We start from the raw sequence: 21,352 nt of genomic DNA on the forward strand, positions 1-21,352 counted from the left end.
GGAGAAGTCATCAGTACACAACTTTAAAAACTAATCCTTCAGTATGCCTTGTTCCTGTATTTATTTTGCATTTATTTTAATTATTAAAGATTACCTGACTTCCTGTATTTCCAAATGAAGATATCAATGGCATAATCCTGGCTCCTGTATCTATCTCCATGTACATTCTGCAGATAACCAAGCCTGACAAGGGTTTTACTTTCAAAACTCTACAAGACATCTACAGTCTAATTTTAAGGTTCAGCATGCTCATATATACCTACAAATGACCACAGACATAAATGTGGAGACTTTGATACAAGTTTATCTTTACAAAACACACTACCACATATGTTAGTACAACGTACACCACAATACCTGCTGTGCAAGGCCTTCCCTGCTTTCTGTAGAACTCAGGAGGACTCTGCGATTGGCTAAAGCCTCTTCATAAGGCACTGAATCTGCACAAGGCTGCAGAAGAATCAAAAAACCCCTCTCAAAACACGTTACACACTAGATCAGATCATGTGTTCTTTTATTTTCTTACTATTTTCCATATCTTAGTAAAGGGGAAAAAACCCCATGTTCCAAGTGCTTACCAGGCAGTAAGAAAAAATGGTTTGAGCTTTCAAGAAATACCGCCCCAAAAGGTACAGCTGATTAAAAAGTGCTCAGAAAACTCCAGGTGTTAATTAATGATAAAAAGCATCTTAAAGTCCTCTTTACAGACATTGCAGTAAAGTGATTTAGTAACAACTGCTAAGCACATCATGACTTAATGGTTAATTTTAATGGAGGCAACAGGGAGATCTGACAGTATTCGATCCTTTGGTTCAGCACATTTTCTCCAGGGTACCTCCTTTCTCTTTTCCTACATCTTCCAGTGAATTCAAATGTAAGAATACAGTTTCATTTACTCCATATTCCTGGTGAATACAGGAGGAAATTTAAATAAGCAGCCACCCTCTTCTCCTAGGAATCTTGGCACAGAAATAATTAGTGGAAACGGGTAATGACAGAATTGGCACATACCCTCTCAGCTGTGAGGGCACCCACACTTTCTCGAACTTTTCAGTAAGTAGTATTATTGCACTGAGGGTTCCATTTCCTCAGCCAAAACCTGTCATTCAGGGAATCTTTTCCATTGCAAACACTGCAAATCCTTAGTTTGTGTTCTCCTCGGCATAACCAACTACCAATGGAACCACAATCTCTCCATGCAAGCATGCTGGCTGAACAAACCTTCTTCAAGGACCTCATGTAAGCAGCTGCCTTCTTCTTGTACTGCAGCATGCACTCAGCTGAGAGTGGGCTGATGAACTCTGCTCCTCCCTTAGGGCCATAGCTCAGCGAGGTGGTGAAGTGATCCAAGTTGTTGCTAAAGAACGAGGCCATCTAGACACATCAAGAGAAGTGCCTCTTTGAATTCAGTTGGCCAGAAAGATTCATTGGAGCAATTAGTCTTTCAAAAGACATGTATTTAGTGAAACTGGACTTGTTAAGAAGACTTTGAAACAAGCTACGGGCTCTTCCAGGTAACTTAGAACCTCCTAAAACAAAGTATCCTCTTCACAGTATCTACTTTTATCATTCACTCAGTTGTTTCTAACTCATAGCCTGAAAAAAACTCAAGAATCAACCAGACCCTATAGATTCTTAATATCAGAGGCACATAGAGATTTTCTAAATCATTCAGCTAAGTTGTTCTGGTTTTTTTCCATAAAAATCTGCACAAGTTAAGGCACTGTTGAAACAAAAATATCCATTACCTTGCCCGCTCCATTTGTTAAAGCAGCAACAGAGGATAAAATACAGTCATTCGTAGTTATGAGTTTCTGTGTGGCAGTTGGAACTTCCTGTTCTAAAGCAGCTTTCTGACTATAGTGCTTGGAAATATCTGGAAAATGAAAAGCACATTCATGCCAAATTAAGAATACAAAACTTTTTAAAAGTCAATCACAAAAGCATCTTAGCCTAAATATATTAATTTCAACAACACCAAAATTTAAAAAGAATCAAGTATTTATCCTGTAAGAACATTCTCAATGGGGACTAATTAAAAAAAAAAAAAAAGTAATTTTCCTGACAAGTGAACGATGTGCACCTATTTTAAAACAGTTTTATTGCTACAGAATGGAGAAATCCCAGCTCCTCACCACCACAAATGGTAACCTGAAGTAATCTTAAGAAGTTCAAAATTATTTGGGATTGAGAAAGAAGAGAGAAATCAAACATTCTGGGGTATGGGAGTGTGAGATAAAAGCATTTCTGGTGATAACTAATGGATTCTACTGACAGTTTTCTTCACAACTTCCATTTTCTGTATTTCCTTTAAAGTGTTACGTTGGATTGACTTTACATTATAGTGACCACACTAAGAGGTAGAAAGTATTTTAAACTGATCTAGGCTACAAAACTCTTGGTTTAGGGTCTCATTTTGTGTGAGGTACAATCCTTCATATCTCCTTTCTTTCCTTTAAAACAAGAACTCTGCTAAACAGGGCCATACTATTCATGCTATTAGGAAAAAAAACCAATTTTGCTTAAAATTATGGAAGTTTAACATTTAAACAGCTGACTAGTAAAAATCCAGTTCATCTCTGTGGATTATTTTCTCCCCAGAAACAGCTACATGGTACTGAAATTCTAGGACATGCAGGAGTATCAGTTTTAAAATTCTGAGTTTTAACCAAATATCCCTTCACTGAAAACGTAACATATCCAAGTTGTTCTGATAAAAGCAAGGGAAACTATTTTCCAGAGGAAAGCAAGTTTCAAAAAGAATCCAGACTTCTTTGTAAGCTTTGGTTATATATTCATGTTAAAAATAGGAAGGAAAAACTCCACTTTAAAAGCAGGTACTAGGTCAATGCTACATATGCAGGGGAAAATATGTACATTTCATAGCATTCCATTCTGTATGCTAGTTTCAGGAGAGAAATGAAGCTCAGAAAATAAGGTGATACTGCTCAAGAAAATCTGGAGAGCCACAATTAAATCATCCAGCAACTCTGAAAAACAAAGCTACCAGAATGGAGGAATGAAAACCATGCATGCAAGTTTAGTTTCTTAGCTTGTAAAAGTAAAACAAACAAGATTTAGCACATATGATACACTGACCACTTTATTATAGAGAGAGTGAACACGTGCTATGCTAAGCAAGAAAAGCAAAGCTGAAGCAAGACTACATTCGTTCCCAACTCTCACCTTTTAAAATGTCATGGAATCCATGAAGACTGGCAGCAATGTTTGTAAACACAAAATTGTAATTTGTCCTAAGGAGTCCTTCTGGTCTTGTACCTAAGAGTAACACATATAAAGGAAAACCACAACAGTAAGATTTGACCATGAATGAAAGAAGTTAGCTTTGAAATCAGTTTCCATCTACTAGAAACATTTGCATGGAGTATGAGTCATAATAGATTCATTTACTTAAATTTCCCCTTCAATATCAAATATACATAGATCCAATTTTGGCAGAGCAAGCAGGTTAAAAACTTTCAAGTTCCCTAGTTTTTATTTCAATTTCATGAATATCAATTGTTTTCATCTCAAAAACCACACACACAAAAAGACATGTTCACAGCTGTAGGAAAGACCATCTGGGCCTTTCTAAAGAGTGAAGACTGAAATAACCTGAAGCTCTACAATAACCATTTCCTACTGCTGTTTACAGGATGCATTTGGAGATCGTTTCCCCACACACATACACACAAAGGCTTTACCTCATTTTACTCAGTCATTACCATGACAATTGTAATAACTTTATGAAGACAAGGGGCTGGAAGTGATGATGAATAATAAAATATAGTTTATTAACGATTCCATAATTAGGAGTTGCCAAAAGGCACACTGTTAATCATACTATAAAAACCCACAGAAAGCCAGTCGCAGGGTAACCAGCCAAACCAGCACTGACACTTACTTGGTAAGGCCAGAAGACTGACGTACGTGTGTAGCTTCTCAAAGACTGCAGTCAACCTTTTCATGTCTCTGTGCAGCTCCATATTTCTAGCTCTTAAAGCAGCTGTGCAAAGAGAAGACTCACACTCTTCTTCCAAACTAGGAATATATGAATTATTTTTTTAAAAGCAAGCAATTTTCTTAAAAAAAACAAGTTCACGAGTTTTGGAGCACGTACATATTCTCTACCTCCCCAGTTCAAAGCAACAGCAGACCTGGAATTTATTTTAGAAAGGCTAACATAGCAGAGGAAATTAGCAGTGAATAATAATTACTGTGTACATCTCCACTCCTAGGTGTTTCTGTTACAAGCCAGGAATGACTCTCTCGCAGCAAGGAACTGATTGCAGCAATTTAAGTTTGAATACTTTTCCCTATACTACATAAATTCTCTTTTGCTTCCTAAGGAGCGTGAGAACAGGCATAAAGGAGACGTAAATCAAGAGTTATCCCTTAGTCCAAATCCTCCCTTAAAGCAGTTCTTTGCACCTGTAATTCACCTCCCTTCAAAATCAACCCAGGAACAAAGATTTTCACAGCAGAAGGGATGTACACCGGGCCAGGTTTCACCACATTGCGACATTTACTGAATGATGAATAACCCTCAGAGAGGCTCAAGGCATCAACAGTTTCAGTGTATCACACCTGAACAGTATCAATGCTATTTAATAACACTAAGAAACATAAATGAAAACTTCACTATTTTTAAAGTCTCATCTGTGAGGGAGGTATGTGTGGAGGGGCTTTAAAATACATGTTTTTAGTTCTAATGCCTCAAAAAAGCCATGCCTAATCTCAAGGTTTAGAAAAAAAATTTTTTTAAAAAGTTCAGCCTTTTAAGACAGAGCAGAGCACAGAGTGTTTTAAGATTTGACTTAATATTTGAGTTGTAGGTGCTGACAGTGCTGCATGCCTGACACAGTGCCTTTAAATTTGATCTATCAAATATAAGATACCTTTTTAACTGATAAGGAAGAATCTTTCTTAAAAAGCCTAGGTAGGAAGCTAAATGTTCTGAGAAGGCCTTCAATTTCACAGTTGTTTCCTGAAAGGAAAAAACAACAGGTAAGTAAGTATTTGTGCTCTGTAAAAATCTTTTCTGATACTAAATGGAGGAAATCTTACCAGGACTGTCACAGTATCCTCCGTGATGCTCTCAAACAAGTGCAGCATTCCTTCCTCCAGAGGGCGAACATAGGAAGCGTTTTCATGGAGATACTGTGAGAACTGAGGACAGAGAGGTTTTAAAATGGTGCTTGCTGACGGCTCGTGTGAACTCTGCCGAGGCAACAACCGAACGGGACATTTTGGCAAAGCCCCTGTCCTCTTTAACGATGCCTAAGATGTCACTGTGAGACACAACAGTCCAGTGATGTACAGCAACCTCTTCTGTAGGGCAAAAACACACCTCGAGGGAAAGTGAGAGGTACTGGAGTCCAGGCAAAACAACAGCAGGGCTTTGCCACGGTACCCTGTCTCTTTTTAACTGCCATGCACAGCACACCAAACCCTCATCCTTTAGTTTTAAATAACCTTGCATTCCTTTCTCAACTCCATCCAATTAAGGCTAGATCCATGCACCATTTAGCCACCAGAATAAACTATCCCACCTTCCTCCCAAAAGTTGTTTGCCTTCCAGACTTGTCCATCAGCACAAATATTTGCAAAGCTGTGCTGTGCAATGTACTGAAGAACTAAACCCAAGTCAAGCTGAGAGCAAGAGATGTGTCTTTACATGTGTCCAGCCCAGTTTTCAACACGAGTAAAAGCATGCTTATGCTAATGCAAAGCATGGAGCTCCAACTTATCACAGGAGAATTCTTACTTCTAAAATTATGACAGGTTTGGGCAATAATGAAACTTTGGCCTCATGGACCTGCCTGACTTAGCTAAAAATTGCTTAATTAAATCCTATAGTTAATTTTGCCTTCAAAAAAGCAGACGTGAGAACATTAAGGTGTACTCTTAAACACAATCAAACTGTAACACCATCGGCTATCCATTTTGGTACCTCGGTATCACAAAAAGCTTCTTCCACAAATTAATACAGGTAGTAAAAAGCAATCCTGGTTTTTATTTTACCCCACAGAAAGATGCCTTCACCTTTGATTATTTACACCACAAGAGCAGCTAAAGATCCCAGGCAAACAGTAAAAGAGATTTTAATTGTTCCTTGAATTATTACAGCGTGGTAACACAGTGTTAACAAGAAGAGCGAGATGCTAAGCTCTGATCCATGCATGCACAAACCTGGATGGAATTAGGGAAAATTCCTAAATACAAGGAGGAAGAAATAACACATGCAGAATGCTCCTGGCTTGTGCTGCAGGAGAGAGGACTTGAATTATCCAGCATGATGCTGTAGACCCAGCAGAACCCAGCAATCCAACACTTAAAGAGAAAAGGAATACTTGAACCTGGCAGGGAATTGTCCACATCTACTTTGAGTATTTGGTGGGGAAAAGAGCTTGAAAGCACCAGACAAGACCTGGAGTTGGGGAAAAATAAATCAGTGCAAGTCTGCTAAGCCACTACCTGACACTTGCTTCATTTTCTCTACCATATTAAGGGGAGGTTTTTGAACAACCTGGTGGAGTAGCTAAAAAAATTAAAAAAAAAAAAAAAAAAAGCCACACTGAGAACACTTTCCAAGCAAATAGACAAATTAATCAAAAATACAGGAGCATCTACAGCTTCAGTGAGCAATAGAAGATGCTTCAGTGCTAGAAAGTCACAGCAAAGGCCCTCAGAAATAGCATGCATTGAGGGAATTAGCTCATGAATACACAATGGGGCAGACTACAAGAGACATAATTAAGAAAACAAAGCCTGAAATACTGAATCAGAGTCAATTATAAGAAAAGGAAAATTAAATTATGGTTCTGATTAAGTTGCAGCTGTGCAACAAAGAAGTGTTAACTAGGAGGTCAGGGAAAAAAAAAATCTGTGAGATGTCTAGGAAATCTGATTTTACCGCTTTAGTGTAAACTGCAGAAGTATCTGAGAATGCAGCCACCACACCAGGCCACATTAAAAAAAGAGACACCATTCCTGCCCCAAAAAATCTGAAATATGAGAAAACCACATAATTTTGACAAGAAGGACATGCCATTTTGAGTGCATTTGGTGGCAGGAGCAAGAAAATGTTCTCAAACTATGCTGAATATCTGCATAAGGGTATTCTTGACTAAAACAGTTTAAACAACTGAGAAGGCAAACAGAAGGGAATTTCTCTAATGGATAACCACCTTCATAAGCATATTTGTTACCTGCAAAGAGATTATAGGAGGTTTTCCAAGGAACAGGAAAGTTTTGTGATAGTTAACATTGACACCACATGCACTGCAGGCACTTGCTCAACACAAATCACAATTCACCTCAGTACTTTAAGTCTGAGCCCCACCAATTACTAAACTGAAACCAGAAGACTGAATCACAAAATACTCCATGCAACTTCAATATTCACAGATCCCCTTAAACTATGAAGTCAACTCTGATCTTAATGCAATTTGTTCCAAAGCATACATATACACATCCCCACACAAATTCTTGTGCACAGCAAAGGAAAACAAGGTCAAAACATGCAGTTTAACAACTCTAAATGATACTCTCTCAGAAAAATATTTCCATGGAATTGTGTCAAAAGAGATTAGAGTTCTTATATTAATTTCAACATGCTTTACAAACCTGAAGCTTCAGAACACTTACAGGAAACATCTTCACACAAGCAGCCCAAAATCAGATTATAAAGTTGGTTTTTGACAAGGGAACAAAGTCCAAGTTCTCTCCCTCAGAAGCCTGCCTTCTATCCTTTATTTATTATTAGAGCTAAACACTTTAAACACAAGACCATATTCTGTCCCAACATTTCCTATGCCCCAATGCATTAACTAAAACAAGCTCTATTTAGCAGTGCAATATTTGGGCATTATTATTTTAAAACAAGTCAACCGAACTTTCAACAAATGCACTTCAATTTAGCAACTAAAAAAGGAAAGCTTTGATTTGATTGTCATATTGCTCTCCTAGCAGAGGCACAGGGGAAAAGGATTCTCTGCAGCTACACCTCACCCACATTGTGAGAATTCATGCAGCAGAAAAGATGTCTCCTGCAGGAGGGGCTGGCTCCCAGGAACACATCGCATTCCGGTAAAGGTGAAACAAGCTTGCATGACTAAGACCAATCACTCATTAAAGTCGAACTAATTGAATATATTAGTAGCTGAACTGTGTAAACTTTACCTTCTGATTTAAGGGTGATATTACGTCTGTTGCAGAATCGATGGGGAAGATCTGTACCTTCTGCTCAGTGTATGTGTGGAAGTTCAGGAGAGCTGTTACAAGTTCTTGGACAAAAGCCATGGCCTGGCCAGCAAGGTCTCGCAGCTTCAGCTGTAAAAACAGTCATAAAAAGATTGTATTTGACATGGATCTTCTTAAATATGAAAAAAAGCCCTGTTTGGATACAAAAAATCATTATCAGAAATTTCTTCCTTGTTATTATTTCAGCCTAAAATACATAACAGCAATTATGTTTAACTTAATTTTTATTAATAAACTATAATGCCACTCAGAAGGGCATTGTTGACAACAAAGTATCTTTTTATTTCACACAACTAGTGATGGTTTGCCTCCGCTGCATTTTTCAAACTTGCAAGCCTCAAAAATGCTTAGAGTTCAGCACAATTACAGAAGCCATGTTTGAAACAGACTAATTGCTGACAACAGCTCAACACCAGGTTGCAAGGAAACCTCAATTTAATTAGTAAAAAACCAATGATGTTTTCTCCCAGAATTAAAGGTGTCTGCTTCTCTAACCAGGAACACTCAATTCTTATTCTCCTGGACAGAACTGAGCTGCTGCTCATGAGTAAGGCTCAGTACAGCAGGAAGGTATCAAAGAAATTAATCCAGAATGGATCATAAATTCAAGAGAGAAGAAAACTATTCTCTGTTGGGAATTATGGGAAGAGAATAATGTTATAGTGACATTGCAGCCAAGAATAACTTACCCTTCAGAGACATACTCTTAATGCTTCAATGGCCTGTTAAATCAGGTCAGTCTTGATTATGGATCTGGGATGATGGCAAGTAATTAAAGCAGCCATTATACTCAGTTTGTGTATGTTAATTAGCCATGCAAGGAAGGGAAACAGACACTATTTACTGTTTTGCTGTCCTTTACACTGTAGCCTGTGCTAATACACCAACATATTGCCTCCACTGGCAAAGCCAGTCATAAAAATCTGTCCTGAAACATTTTCAAGACTGCAAATCTTGAAGCGTGAGGCTCCCTGACATAGTGCTGGCAGAAAATAGTAGAAGAAGAAAGTTTCCATGCAGTTATTCAGATTTTTCTTGGAACTCAGCAGCAGCAACCTGAAATTTAAGGCTATTTCAATCACAAAACTGAACAGCAGGTCACATGTTCTCACAGCAGACATTATTAGGAAAAAGGTCTCTTTATATGCACTTCTGAAGAACAGAGAAAGCAAATGAATTAAATCTTCCTACAGTAGCATCAGAATGCACTAACTTGAAGGCTTGAAACACACAACGAAACAAAAAAAACCCACAGTGCTGCAGAGCCCATCCTCAGTGGTAGCAACACAGGAAAATTCTGACTGCATACAGGTTTCTGATTTGCTATTGTAAAAACACTTAAAATATTCAGCCATTCACAGAAAACCAATGCTCATTTTTGAATACTGAATAAACAGCATTCACAAGGAATCTCATTAAATTACAGTAGTGAACAGAAACTGTTTGTTTTCTGAAAATGTTTAAATATATAAGGGTTATTTTGCTGCAAGTAAGAGGTGCTTTGGCAAGAAGTATCCCACAAAATGTACATGAGCAATGCAGAGATCTCAAAGTGACAAGATTTATGCCTTGAAAGCGTTGTGACTGGTACCAAGTCATGTAACTAATATGGCATTTTAGTGCACACACCAGAGTGCAATTTACAAATGCATACATTTTCACTGGAGCTCAAGTGATGCGACTGAAGAAGCTCAGTTTAAGAGAAAAGGAATTTAGGATACCAAAACTACCTTTTTTTCAACAGAAGACCTCTGAACTACTATAGTTTTAATCAACTTTAAAAATGAAATATTCCAACTTCTGGCTTACTGAAGGTTGACCCAATAAAAGAATATTTCATATAACTCTAATAATACTCCTTGACATAACAACAATATACACAACCTCTTGAAAAGTGCAGAGGCTCTGTGGGCTGAGAATATCATGACAGTAGTAAGACAGGCTATTTCAGGTACTAAAATGACTGGGTTTATTTCAGTATCTATGTAGAAAGTTGCACAGAGTCACATGAAACCACAATAAGCACTTACCTGGTTCCTTCTGTTGTGCAGGGGTACATTCAGAGCATTGTATCGAGTAGATCCTACAGGACAAAAATTGAGTTATAACCACTTGTTAAATTGTGGAGTGTCTTAAGAGACATTTTTTGTAAATACTGATTAAAAAAAAAATCATTGTAGGGATATTACAGGTTATGTAAGCAATATTAACTAAAGAGATGCAAACAACTGACTCCAATAAAGTAGGCCTAAATATCCTCACTTAAGGATTTCTGTGATTAAGTGGAGGGAAAGTTCAATACTTGCCTCAGATTGTAAGTCAAATTTAATCATTTGAAGACCCTGAATTTGAAAGATAAGAGCAGACTCCTCTCGTCCAAAGAACAATATTCATCACAAACAAGAGTGAAAATATCTTTTAAAAGAAATCACACTTAAAGAATTCAAGATTATGTTCAAATTTCAATCACATTCCAAGGAGGGGTCAAGTAAGACTACTATATTTCTGAATGGTTTCAACATTTCTAAAGCTCCTATATACACTTAATATGTTGATAATTTAGACTAAGATGTACTCTCCATGTATTTCAGCATTCTTCTCCAGTCATGGAATAGCTAGAATGACTATTCACTTACAAGCAGCCACAATTAGAGAGGCAGAGGGCGATTTTTACCTAGAGAACAGCTTACAAAGTCTCAGAGATTTGAAAGGGATCACATCCATTCCCAGTTCAGTTGAACAACAACCAGATTAGTTTAAAATTTGCTCACAAAAGAAATTTACAGCTTATTCCTTTTGTGTCATACGTTTAGCGGAAAAAACCCTGTCCAAAATTATTGAATTCTACTTCTAACTAAATGCTTCGGAAAACTTTTTCTGCTCTGGAAATCTTGCTTAGCAGTAATTTGATTATTACTGAAATTAGCTGCTAGTTACACTTGAAGTCAACTACAGGGTCTATAAGAAGACAGCTGAAATCCACAGCAAACAAACATCTCCTGACTTTCACTAATCTATCACTAAAGAGATGTTCTCTACTACACAAGCAAAGGCATTATGCTATGGCAGCTGAGTGAGCAGATAAATTAATTTAGCGAAGTTCTTGCTACAATGATAACCACCTATTAAAAAAATGCAAGCTAAAGGAGCCAGAGAAGTAGAAATAGGCAGCAGATGCCAGGCAAAGTGAGAGAAGTGAAAAGGATACCAATTCAAGGCACCAATACCTAAGCATGACAGGCTGTATGGGAGTCAACATCTCCTAAAGAGATGATGACCTGGTGTTCCTAAGCCAAGACTCACTGGATTGCCAAACCAGTGGAGTGCTTGGAACACTCACCCCTGCCAGATCAGCTTTTAGAGAACCTGAGGCTACTTGAACACTGTCATCAGGTTTTAAACTGAACGAAAAACGCAAAAGCCACCAAAGAAATACACAAAGAAGTCAAAAGCCTGTTTTCACTTCTCTGCCCCTTCTTCACCACTTTCAGCTTTTTTTACTATTCCAGGTCCTCCTCATCTTGAAGGGTCCAGAAGAGTCCAGGCAGTGCCTGCCCACCCTTGTGCTACTTAGGAAAGCACACAGTGCACAGCACAGACCCAGCACATACTAACCCATGCTTGTACCAAAGCCATGCAAAGGCTGAGCACTCCTAACTCCAGGGGATCCTCTGCCCTTCAGCTCATCTAGCAGCAGTTGGAAAGGAAGCAGAAAAACACTGGTTCAGGTACAAGTCCCTGGGTTCTAAAGGGCTTTTTCCCCCATGAAGAGACGAACGAGTTTAAGACAGCCTTCAGATAAGAACTACTCTATATGTTTTCTGATCAATGAGACACCCTGACAAATTCCCCACTAGTTATAAGTGCAGACCATTATTGATGCAGTACCTCTGCAGCCACCAGTTTTCCCCCACTTTAACTTACTGCAACTCTTGAATATATCCTGCCAAAACTAATACTCTTTGAGATGAGTAATCAATCTTTATGGAGCAGCCATTAAATTGACAGTGCTTCTTCATCGTTTACAATATTCTGCCAACACTTAGCAAGACAAGCTGCAAATCACTCAAAAGCCTTCAAAAGTTTCAATTTTCATTATACATATAAGAACTTGGTATTTTAGAATTACTTAAGAAGACCACAACAAGTATCAGAAATACTTACTACAGTTACCTCCAAGTGTCTGTTCAGATGTCCAACATTTCTTACAGCTAATACATTTTAATTCATAAGGAGTACTTCCTCCAGACGGATACCCAAAAAATCAAAGATACCCAGACCAGGGCAATACGTACTTGTGTCATTAAAAGGTACTTTTTCATTAATTATGCATAGAGATTCTTCCAGTCTACTGCCCAAAGCTGCTTGAAGATTCTTTAGCTGTTGCTGGCTATATAACAAAGAGACAAACGAAAAACCACACACACACACACACATTGTAAACCTTTAAAATTTTATCTGTATCACCAACACCATAAGCATCCCTTGAGTGTATAGGTATCTGTCTCCTTCTAGAAGTTAGACAGAAATAATACAGTGGGAGTCACTGTCCTCCTTTATATCATATTTAACACAACATTGAATCCTAATCCCTAACAAAAGCAGTGCGAAAGTTACCATAAACTTGTAAATCTTAAATTCCATTCTTGAGGAGTTCCATTTACTTCAGAGTTAAAATTCACCTTCTTCTCCTGTTGTGCAACTATTATATAAGCTATATGAAGACATTATTTTCTACTAGAATTTGGATGGGAAGTTAAAACAGCCTCCAAATTAGTTACTATACATCCAACATAGTATTCCAACAAGCAGGTAATGAGTTGTCAATAATTCAATTAACTCTGTCACATCACTATTTGAGATACCGCAAAGGCTTTTTAAAACCCCTATTTAAACATTGCTATGATACTGCCTGTTCTGACAAGACTTGACAGTCATGTTTCTGATGCATTCTCAAGTGATTTTTCACTAAATTCTCTTCGCTTGCATCTGACTATGCATATATATATGAACCTAAGTAATTAAGATTATTAATATAATGAGAATAGATTCTTGAGATGAACAGTAATATATTCCAGCATTATATGTATATATGTCTACAAAGAACACTCCATTATCGATTCAGACCAAATTCCACACCTTACCCAACTTAGGCCCCCAAATTCTTCACTGTTTTGCTTCCCATTTGACATCTAGAACTCCTGCACATATAGTGGAGGGTGGGGGGGAAATGTGTCAAAGTGACAGGTTTTTTTTCCTTTCTTACAACATTTGATACATAGAAACTTGTCAGGTCTAACAAAGCAAAATAATCCAAAACAGACAAGGAAGATACGAAGAAAATGGCCAGTAGGTAGCTCATGCGCATTAACGAACATTTTTCTTGGAGAGCAGCTCCAAAATTGCACACAAACTGTACAGCAGCTACTTCAATAGCACTGAGCATGATAAAAAATGAACTCCAAGACAAACTGCAAATGTACTGATATTTCCCTTTCATACCATAGAGGACTAACAAACAAGTAGTTTGACACGTTTTGCCTCACATTCTGCCCTTTAATTTTCAAAGCATGTAGGCTGTCACGTCTCGTATCTCTTGGCTATTCTGAGTAAAGTGTGGGTGTCAGAGGCAAATGGATCCCTTCCGCTGACAAAACAGGGAAAACAGAAGGGTAGTATTCTCAGAGACACATCCTGCCATGTGCTCAACAGACACTGATTTCAGTGTTTAAAATGCAGTGTCAGGCTTTCTAACTTTTAAAAACTTAATACAGTATAACTTAAAACAGTAGGGACAACTTCTCACAATGACATCAATGATCCGGTCACCATAGAACATGATAAACAAAGCCTGAACTGATTAAGACTACAGCAGCAGCAAAGACTACTGTTTTTCAAACACCACAAAAAAGAACCAAACAGCAGCCAAACACAGCTTTCATCTTCTCCTGCTAGTCATTTTTAGTGAAATCCTGACTTGTATTAGTGGAGTGATTGCACTCAAATATCTTCACATCTATCATCATAATTAAAATACACACTACAGGGTGACCATGTGAAAGAAGGAACCCTGTATCTGATCATTCACTACACATCTTATTCATTAAATATCTATACTACACATGTATCTTCTAAAAAAAAAATGCAGCTTAATGAACTTCAGAAAAACGCACTCCAATTTGATTGGGCCCACAGTCCTCAACTTCACATTTTCCACAACTTCTCTTCAAGACAATGAAAATATTCCAAAACTAACAATATAATTCTCTGATAAAAACTTTCAAATATTCTAGCTGAGAACATTACACCTGAAGCAAAAACCATTGTACAAGAAGCTTTTGCAGTAGATTTTTGAAACTCTTTGCAGTCAGTTCTCCCAGCATAAGTTACTCTAACTTTGTTCTTAGAAGCAGTTTTAACAAACTCCCATATATTTGTTTCAGAAGTTTTTACTTTCTATGGTTTTCCATTACAAATAAATTCTTCAAGCTTTCATCAATTTGACTGCTATTCAAAAAGCTTGGAGATAAAACAGCTCTCACTGAGAGCAGAAACTGTGGGAATTGCCTAGCCCCATATATAGCAAAGGAAAAGGGGGCTTGACCTGCACTGCTCACATTTGTCTTCATGATAATATATCTGAGTTTTATCAAAGTATTTTAATGAGACCCCCTTTTTAAAAGATATTATTCTTAAAAAATAACCCAGTTAATGTTTCACAGCAATTATTTCTTTACATCAAGGAAATTTTCATTATATGAAATAAAGACACTTACCATTCTTCAGTTCGAAGCCTACAGTCCTTAGCTTCTCTTTCTAGTGTCTGAGACTTGATCTTTATGCAAGAAGATAATCTCACAATGTAAGTGCTGACACAGCAAGACACTGCATTTCAAAACTTTTCAAACTTGCAAGCAAGAGGAAAAACTCCTTACTTCTAATTTGGCTTTATCATTCTGCAGCTTTTCTATGGTCTCTGTGTATTTCTTCGTTAAGCTGTCCACCACAGCTTGGTGCTGGGCAGCATCCGTTTCCAAAACCTCCAGTCTACTCCTCAGCTCTGCTTCTAAACGTTTGTGCTGTTCATCTGCTTCAAAGAACTACAGGAAGAAAAGCAAACCTCTTTAAAAAGCTTTATTTTTCTACTGAATCCAGTCCTTTAAGTTACTCCAATTTCATTAGCTAGATGAGGTTAACAGCAATTACCAGTTCTCAGAAAAATAGAAATTTTATTTTATTTACAGAGAAAAGATTCAGGAACAAAGTATTTCAATAAAACAAAGTTTTGTAGCACTAAGCATTCTTTAAATATACTGCTGACTAATAGCAGACACAGAAAAAACTGAACTTGAGCCAAAAGGTTTTTCGTAAGTTTTCTAAAGTGAAATGTATTCCACTTTGGTGAAGTAATTCCTGACTTAATTATGTCAACTTGCAGAAAATATTTTAAACTTTAAAGCAGTTCTGAAACAGTTAATGAACTAATAATAAATTATTAGTTAATTAAAGTACCAGACTATTTTCAGTAGGGCAGCTGTCACCAAAACTTAAAAATCTAAAGGAGAAAACACATGTTATTCCACACACTGTCTTAAGAATCCAAAGTCCAAAATACTTTATTTGCCTAGTGAACATCTTTATAAACAATCTACCTGATCTAATCTACTGCTTTGCATACAACTAAGCTCCCAAACCCACCAGTTGTCAGACAGAACTTTACTTTCCATATCTTTGTTTGTGCCACCAGTTTTCTGAACCAAAAATAAAGGTGAAACAAAATTTCACTCACAAGTATATGCAGCCGTTCGTTTTCTTCTATTTTCTTCTGAAGATCTTCATTGAAGACGCTTTTCTGTTCTTGACTCAGCTGAGATGAAGATTCTACACTTTTCTGAAAAAAGACAAAATGTACTCATTATCTCCAACTCCCAGGTTTGTGAGAACAGCTCCCACAGCTAATTCCCAGAAGGGGCACGCCAGCAGATGTCCTGCTGACACTGACTGATATATCAAAAGGTGTGAATATTGCACAAAGCACCAGCACTTTGCTTCACACCCTTGTGACCCTACAACACTGCCTCAGGAAAGCCTTCACTCACGTGTCCCATTCACACACATATGGAATCAATCATTTGGATGGGCAGCAGCCCACCTGAATTCACTGGAATGCTGCATGATCCCATGCAGTCAGTAATCCAAAACCCTCCACACATAGGCTCAGTTGGTTTGGTAGCTGTGTATAAGGCACATCTGTGCCCAGCAAGGGTCCAGGTGTAAGCCAGGCTGCTCCCAGCAGGCTGTAGCACAAGGTGCCATGGAAACCACCGTGGCTTCCCTGCCCATCAACCACACATATTCCTCTGCCAACTGTTTCCTCACTTTTCACTCATTTAATCCAAAAGATTCAGACCACCAGTGAATCCCATACACCACACTGCTGAAGAAAGGTATTATCACCAAACACAGGGGAGACTCCTTGCATTTAAACTCAACACCAAACTTCAAGAACTAGGGATATGTAGTGCAGATAAGTCACCTCTGTATTTCATGCCAGCCTGTGAACTCCACCTGAGATACAGGCACACGTTCTGCTCCTTCTACAAGGATTGCATCTCTGACACAGATCAGGGAACTAAGGCTGTGCATTTTGACAGATGAACAGGAAAGAAACTCAGTGGCAATGGTCTGCAAATTCCTCCAAAATCTGGAAACACAGCTAGCAAAATAGTAACTTACAAAATTTGAAAAAAAAAGGATATAAGGGTCAAACTGCATTTGAAAGAACAATGTACTGCGGTGCATGAATAATGTAGTCAGAAGCACAATGCTTGTCAAGAAATTGGACAGCAGAAAAAAAGGCAAGAGTTTAGGGGAAAAGTAAAAAAGATCATCCAATTACTAATCAACTGAATGATTTCTTTAAAGCCAGCCTTGATAACTACAGCACATTGAGAAAAGACAGCACCAAAAAGAAAAGACAGCAGTAATTAAGAGGGGCTTCCTCATGAGGAAAGTAGCAAGAGATGCTTGACAATTACTTAAGTTCAAGCACACCACCCCTGGAATTGTGATGCTACCTAGAGAAGGCACAGTTGGTCTTAGAACATGGTATCACTAGGTTTAATCAGCAAGCATTTTGGCAGAGAAAGATCAGAGTGTTGAAATAATTCTGTCATTTTGAAATAACATAAAGAATACAAGCTAAAAATTTAGACTTTAAAGCATTTGACAAGAATCACATAGAAAAGATACGATCATAGGCTGAAGAGTTAACTACCAACATCAAAAGAAAAGAGGCAGGGATGGGAAATAAGAAACCAGCTTTCTGCATAGCAGCTGACTAATCACAGAGCTCCAAAGTATTTCCCAGTTGTTTGAACATTTAATAAATAAATATCCATAAAAGAAGACAGCAATTCAGCATCAGTCAGCTGACAGACTAGAAGAGTAGAGAACTACACAGCATATATTATATATATATATATATAATCTCAATACCTGTTTTATGGGTATTTTCACTAATATCAAGTAAAATAACACAAATTCTGACAAGAGCATTCAGCTCAACCCTTGACACAAAATACCTACAGCTAAAAATCAGGATAAGGCTTTGACAGGGAAGGAGCAGCCATCTGCTAAGCAAGTCTTCTTTGCCCTCAGCACATACCTTGTTCTTTTTGCCCCGAGCTTCACTTAATGCAAGTTCATCTTGAAGTAGCTCCACCCGCTTGGCAAGTTGCTGATTTCGAAAGGTCAAGCTATCCATTTCTTGTTGCAGTTTCCTCAGTGATTGATCCTTCATTTTCAGTTGCTCCTGCATGATAAAAATAAAATTAAAAAAAAATTCACACTTACTTTTACATATTAAAAACAAGAAGAAATTAGAAAATTGCTTAATTTTTTAAACACTGAAGAGGCAAAAAGTATAATTTCTAAACTAAAAAAATGTATTTCACTTCCCTGAGCTGACCACAGATCATACCCAAGTATCTATTTAATTCTCTGTGATAATCATCAAGAATCAACCTTCCCCTTTTACAAACTCAGCATTTACAGAGAACAACAGGCTGGCTGCAGAACAGAAATTCTTTTACTAAAATCAAGTTACTTCTTCATCGTTTCATTGACATTATGCTTTAGTACAAATTACCCCTGCTTACTTACTTTGTCACAGCCTAATACACCTAACATGAACAGTTTCTAGAGGTTACCTTCAGTGAGGCAGAGTTTGCTTGCTCATCTACAACTCCTTTTTTCAGGACTTGGTTCTGAGCGCGAAGCTGAAAAACAAGAGATGCCAGTAACTATGCAAAACAACAGACTAAATAAAAGCCACTCATGAAAAAGTGCAGAAAGCATCACATTCTCTCAGGAGAGTGCCAGATGTGAATGCTTTTTCAAATATTCTCTTCAGGTAGATAGCAGTGGTATCAGGCTGAAAAAAAAAATCCATTTCACATCCTGATTTGACAAGAAACAAGAAGGAACTCTACAACCTGAACATTCTGGTCAAAGAGAAGAAAATTCTTACTCAATAAACACCTTTGAAGACCAGTTACTTAAATATAGTTAAGATCTGAAGAACTAGAAACAAATATGGAAAAGTTGAAACCTCTTCCTTGACTAATGAAGTTCTTGGTCATATTCAGGGCTATTTCATCTTTCCCCTCTTCCCCCCAGAACTGTCTATAAGTAGTTCTGGACATAAGCAGGACTCACAAAGTCAAAATCCGTATCAGTTCAGGAGGAGTTTAACTCTAATGCAAAATTACTTATTGCCAGTGGCAGCAGATGATCCAGAGACAACAGACTGACACAAAAAGGCATAAAAAGGATAGAAGGGGAAGCCCTCTAAGCCTTACTCATACAGTACCCAAAATCTCAGCTAAAATCACTGCAGTGAAAAGTGATACTCAAGAAATCTATTTCCCAGTCACTTCACAGAGTACCTCTACCCTGCAGCAATGAGGATACTGACAGTTCCACCTTCCCATTCCTTGAAAATTGCTTGAATCCTGGTTTCTTCAAAGGCAGTTTATATTCACTTGACATGTGCGAGTCTAGCTGCTGCAAATATAAATTAAAAGCATTTGTACAGTGTTTGGGAATACTTCTGGCTGATGCCTAAAAGGCAAGATTCAGTGTAAAACAGCAGTGGCTCATTGTTTCAGTGTGAGGACTGACTGTATTTGAAAGGTCAGAAGTCACTGCTAAGCACAGCTGTTTCCTCTGCAGTATTCCCACTGTGCTGTTCAGGCATCACAAAGGCAAGACCAGAAACTTCCCAGTGCACCACTGAAAAACTTCCAAGCACAGGGTTTCCCTAACAAGAAGGAGCAGTGCAGTAGTTTTCCACACCTACTACTGCAGGAACAGATCAGGTGCAGAGAATGAAGCAGCTCAGGCCTGCTGCACCCAGAGACCCCAGCTGAAGGGTGACCCACAGAGGCTGCCACAAGCTGCTTTGACTATTCCTTTATGAGAGCCAGAAGCTGCAACTTGTGTGTTTTAAGAGCCTCTTCTTCTCCTCATCCTTCTTCTGGACTGGTCTCTGAAGTGAGAGGAAAAGCAATCCTTTGGCAGGGACTTCCCCCAGCACTGCTTGAGTCTGTCAAACTCTTGTCCACCTCCCTCTGTGGCTTTCACAGCACCATTAAGTTACCAGGCTACTCCAGAGCTACTCTCCATTTCTACCTGCACACAACAAGCAGCCAACAGCAAAGAGGAGAGGGCTCTACAAAGGGGAGTCCCACAATGAACTGCACTGCATGAGAAATGGGATGAGATGAAAAAAATAGTTCCCACAAAGGAGAAGAAAAACGCCACAGGCTGAGAGGTGCATGATGAAGCTCAAAGAAAGCTTCCAGACACCATGGTACTAGAATAAAGGATCCAGCAGCTGGAACTTTTGGAAGCTATAGTCAGAAGCCCACATTTCCAATGCTCATTCAGGAATCAAGCATCAAAATCCCTCCATTATCTTATCCTCAGCCATTACTGATCTCCAAGGAATAACAGAGCCTCTATAAAACAAGACATGTGAATTCTGTTACCTACAAAGCTGCAAAGTAAATTAATTTTCCTTAAAATTATTTTGTGGAAGCATTAAAATTATATTTATCTGTGAAAAATTTAGATGCTACACGTGGTGTTTTTATAACAGTTCCAAGGAGAAGAGCATTTAAAGACATTGTTCTGTAAGCTGGGAGAAGTGTCAAATACAGACAAGAGCCTTGTAAAAAGACTGATTTGGGGCTACACAAAACCAAAGTGCTGCCTTTCTCCCCCAAGGCTGTTAAAGGACTCTGCCACTCAAGACCAAGAGTCTCCTCTTCCTTTCAATGAAGAAAAAAGAATGAAGGGCTCTGTATTTAGCAAGGCTCCAGTATTGTAGACGTCATCTCAGGCACCTTGGAAAGGTAAGGCATTCTCCACTATGGGCTACACATCTTTGCAAATCCTGTGTCAAGCAGCACCAGGAACAGGATGCAAAGTCACCTAGGGCAGAAGAAAGAGGACAGACAGGAGGCAAGTGTGGAAGCAAGAGTCCTGCTCACTTCCAAGAGACTGCCAGCACCACTGACACCGCCGAGCTCCCACACCCGCTGGCCAGAGCGAGCTCACACGGGTGAGATGCACACCAAGACCTCGGCAAATGTTTACACCCAAGCGGATAAAACCAAGTCTCGCGCCCGACTGGGAAGTGGAGAACAAGGGAAAACACTGCCAGTTTCACCTCCCTGGCACAGCTGGAGCCCACTGTCTGCATTCCAGGATGTCCTGCAGACGAGGCCATTCTGCCTCTCGCCGCGCTCCCTCGGCACCCCGCAAACCCGCACGTCCCGTACCCCCCCCTTGGCTGCCTCCGCCTCATCCCTCGGAGGAAGCACCCCTGGGCCCCCGGCACTCCGCGCTACCACGGAAAGCAGCGCTGCAGCTCCGAGCGGCGCCAGGGCTGCGGGCCCCGGTGCCCGGTACCTTGGAGTACTCCTGGGCCAGCTTCTGGTACTTCCCCTGCAGCTCCGCCGCCGCCGCCATCTCCGCCCCGCCGGCTCGGCTCGGCTCCACTCGGCCGGGCTCGGGCGCT

At 39.0% G+C, this 21,352-nt stretch overlaps 1 protein-coding gene across 1 annotated transcript in view; it reads right to left on the reverse strand.

Moving 5' to 3' along the window:
- The window catches only part of PPP1R21 (protein phosphatase 1 regulatory subunit 21), a 31,956-nt gene extending 10,604 nt beyond the window's left edge, over nucleotides 1–21,352 (reverse strand). The window contains exons 1-16 of the mRNA XM_040058836.2: nucleotides 21,244–21,352; nucleotides 18,477–18,545; nucleotides 17,933–18,079; nucleotides 16,055–16,156; nucleotides 15,201–15,365; nucleotides 15,042–15,100; nucleotides 12,561–12,655; nucleotides 10,296–10,348; nucleotides 8,185–8,334; nucleotides 5,068–5,169; nucleotides 4,899–4,987; nucleotides 3,905–4,041; nucleotides 3,187–3,279; nucleotides 1,749–1,876; nucleotides 1,222–1,374; nucleotides 358–450 (exon numbers count right to left, since the gene is read on the reverse strand). Coding sequence (XP_039914770.1) covers nucleotides 358–450; nucleotides 1,222–1,374; nucleotides 1,749–1,876; nucleotides 3,187–3,279; nucleotides 3,905–4,041; nucleotides 4,899–4,987; nucleotides 5,068–5,169; nucleotides 8,185–8,334; nucleotides 10,296–10,348; nucleotides 12,561–12,655; nucleotides 15,042–15,100; nucleotides 15,201–15,365; nucleotides 16,055–16,156; nucleotides 17,933–18,079; nucleotides 18,477–18,545; nucleotides 21,244–21,303 — 1,695 coding nt within the window. The 5' untranslated portion in view covers nucleotides 21,304–21,352. The remainder of the gene's footprint in view (nucleotides 1–357; nucleotides 451–1,221; nucleotides 1,375–1,748; nucleotides 1,877–3,186; nucleotides 3,280–3,904; nucleotides 4,042–4,898; nucleotides 4,988–5,067; nucleotides 5,170–8,184; nucleotides 8,335–10,295; nucleotides 10,349–12,560; nucleotides 12,656–15,041; nucleotides 15,101–15,200; nucleotides 15,366–16,054; nucleotides 16,157–17,932; nucleotides 18,080–18,476; nucleotides 18,546–21,243) is intronic.

The sequence above is a fragment of the Hirundo rustica genome, chromosome 3, assembly GCF_015227805.2.
Source record: "Hirundo rustica isolate bHirRus1 chromosome 3, bHirRus1.pri.v3, whole genome shotgun sequence".
NCBI classification, from domain to species: Eukaryota; Metazoa; Chordata; class Aves; order Passeriformes; family Hirundinidae; genus Hirundo; species Hirundo rustica.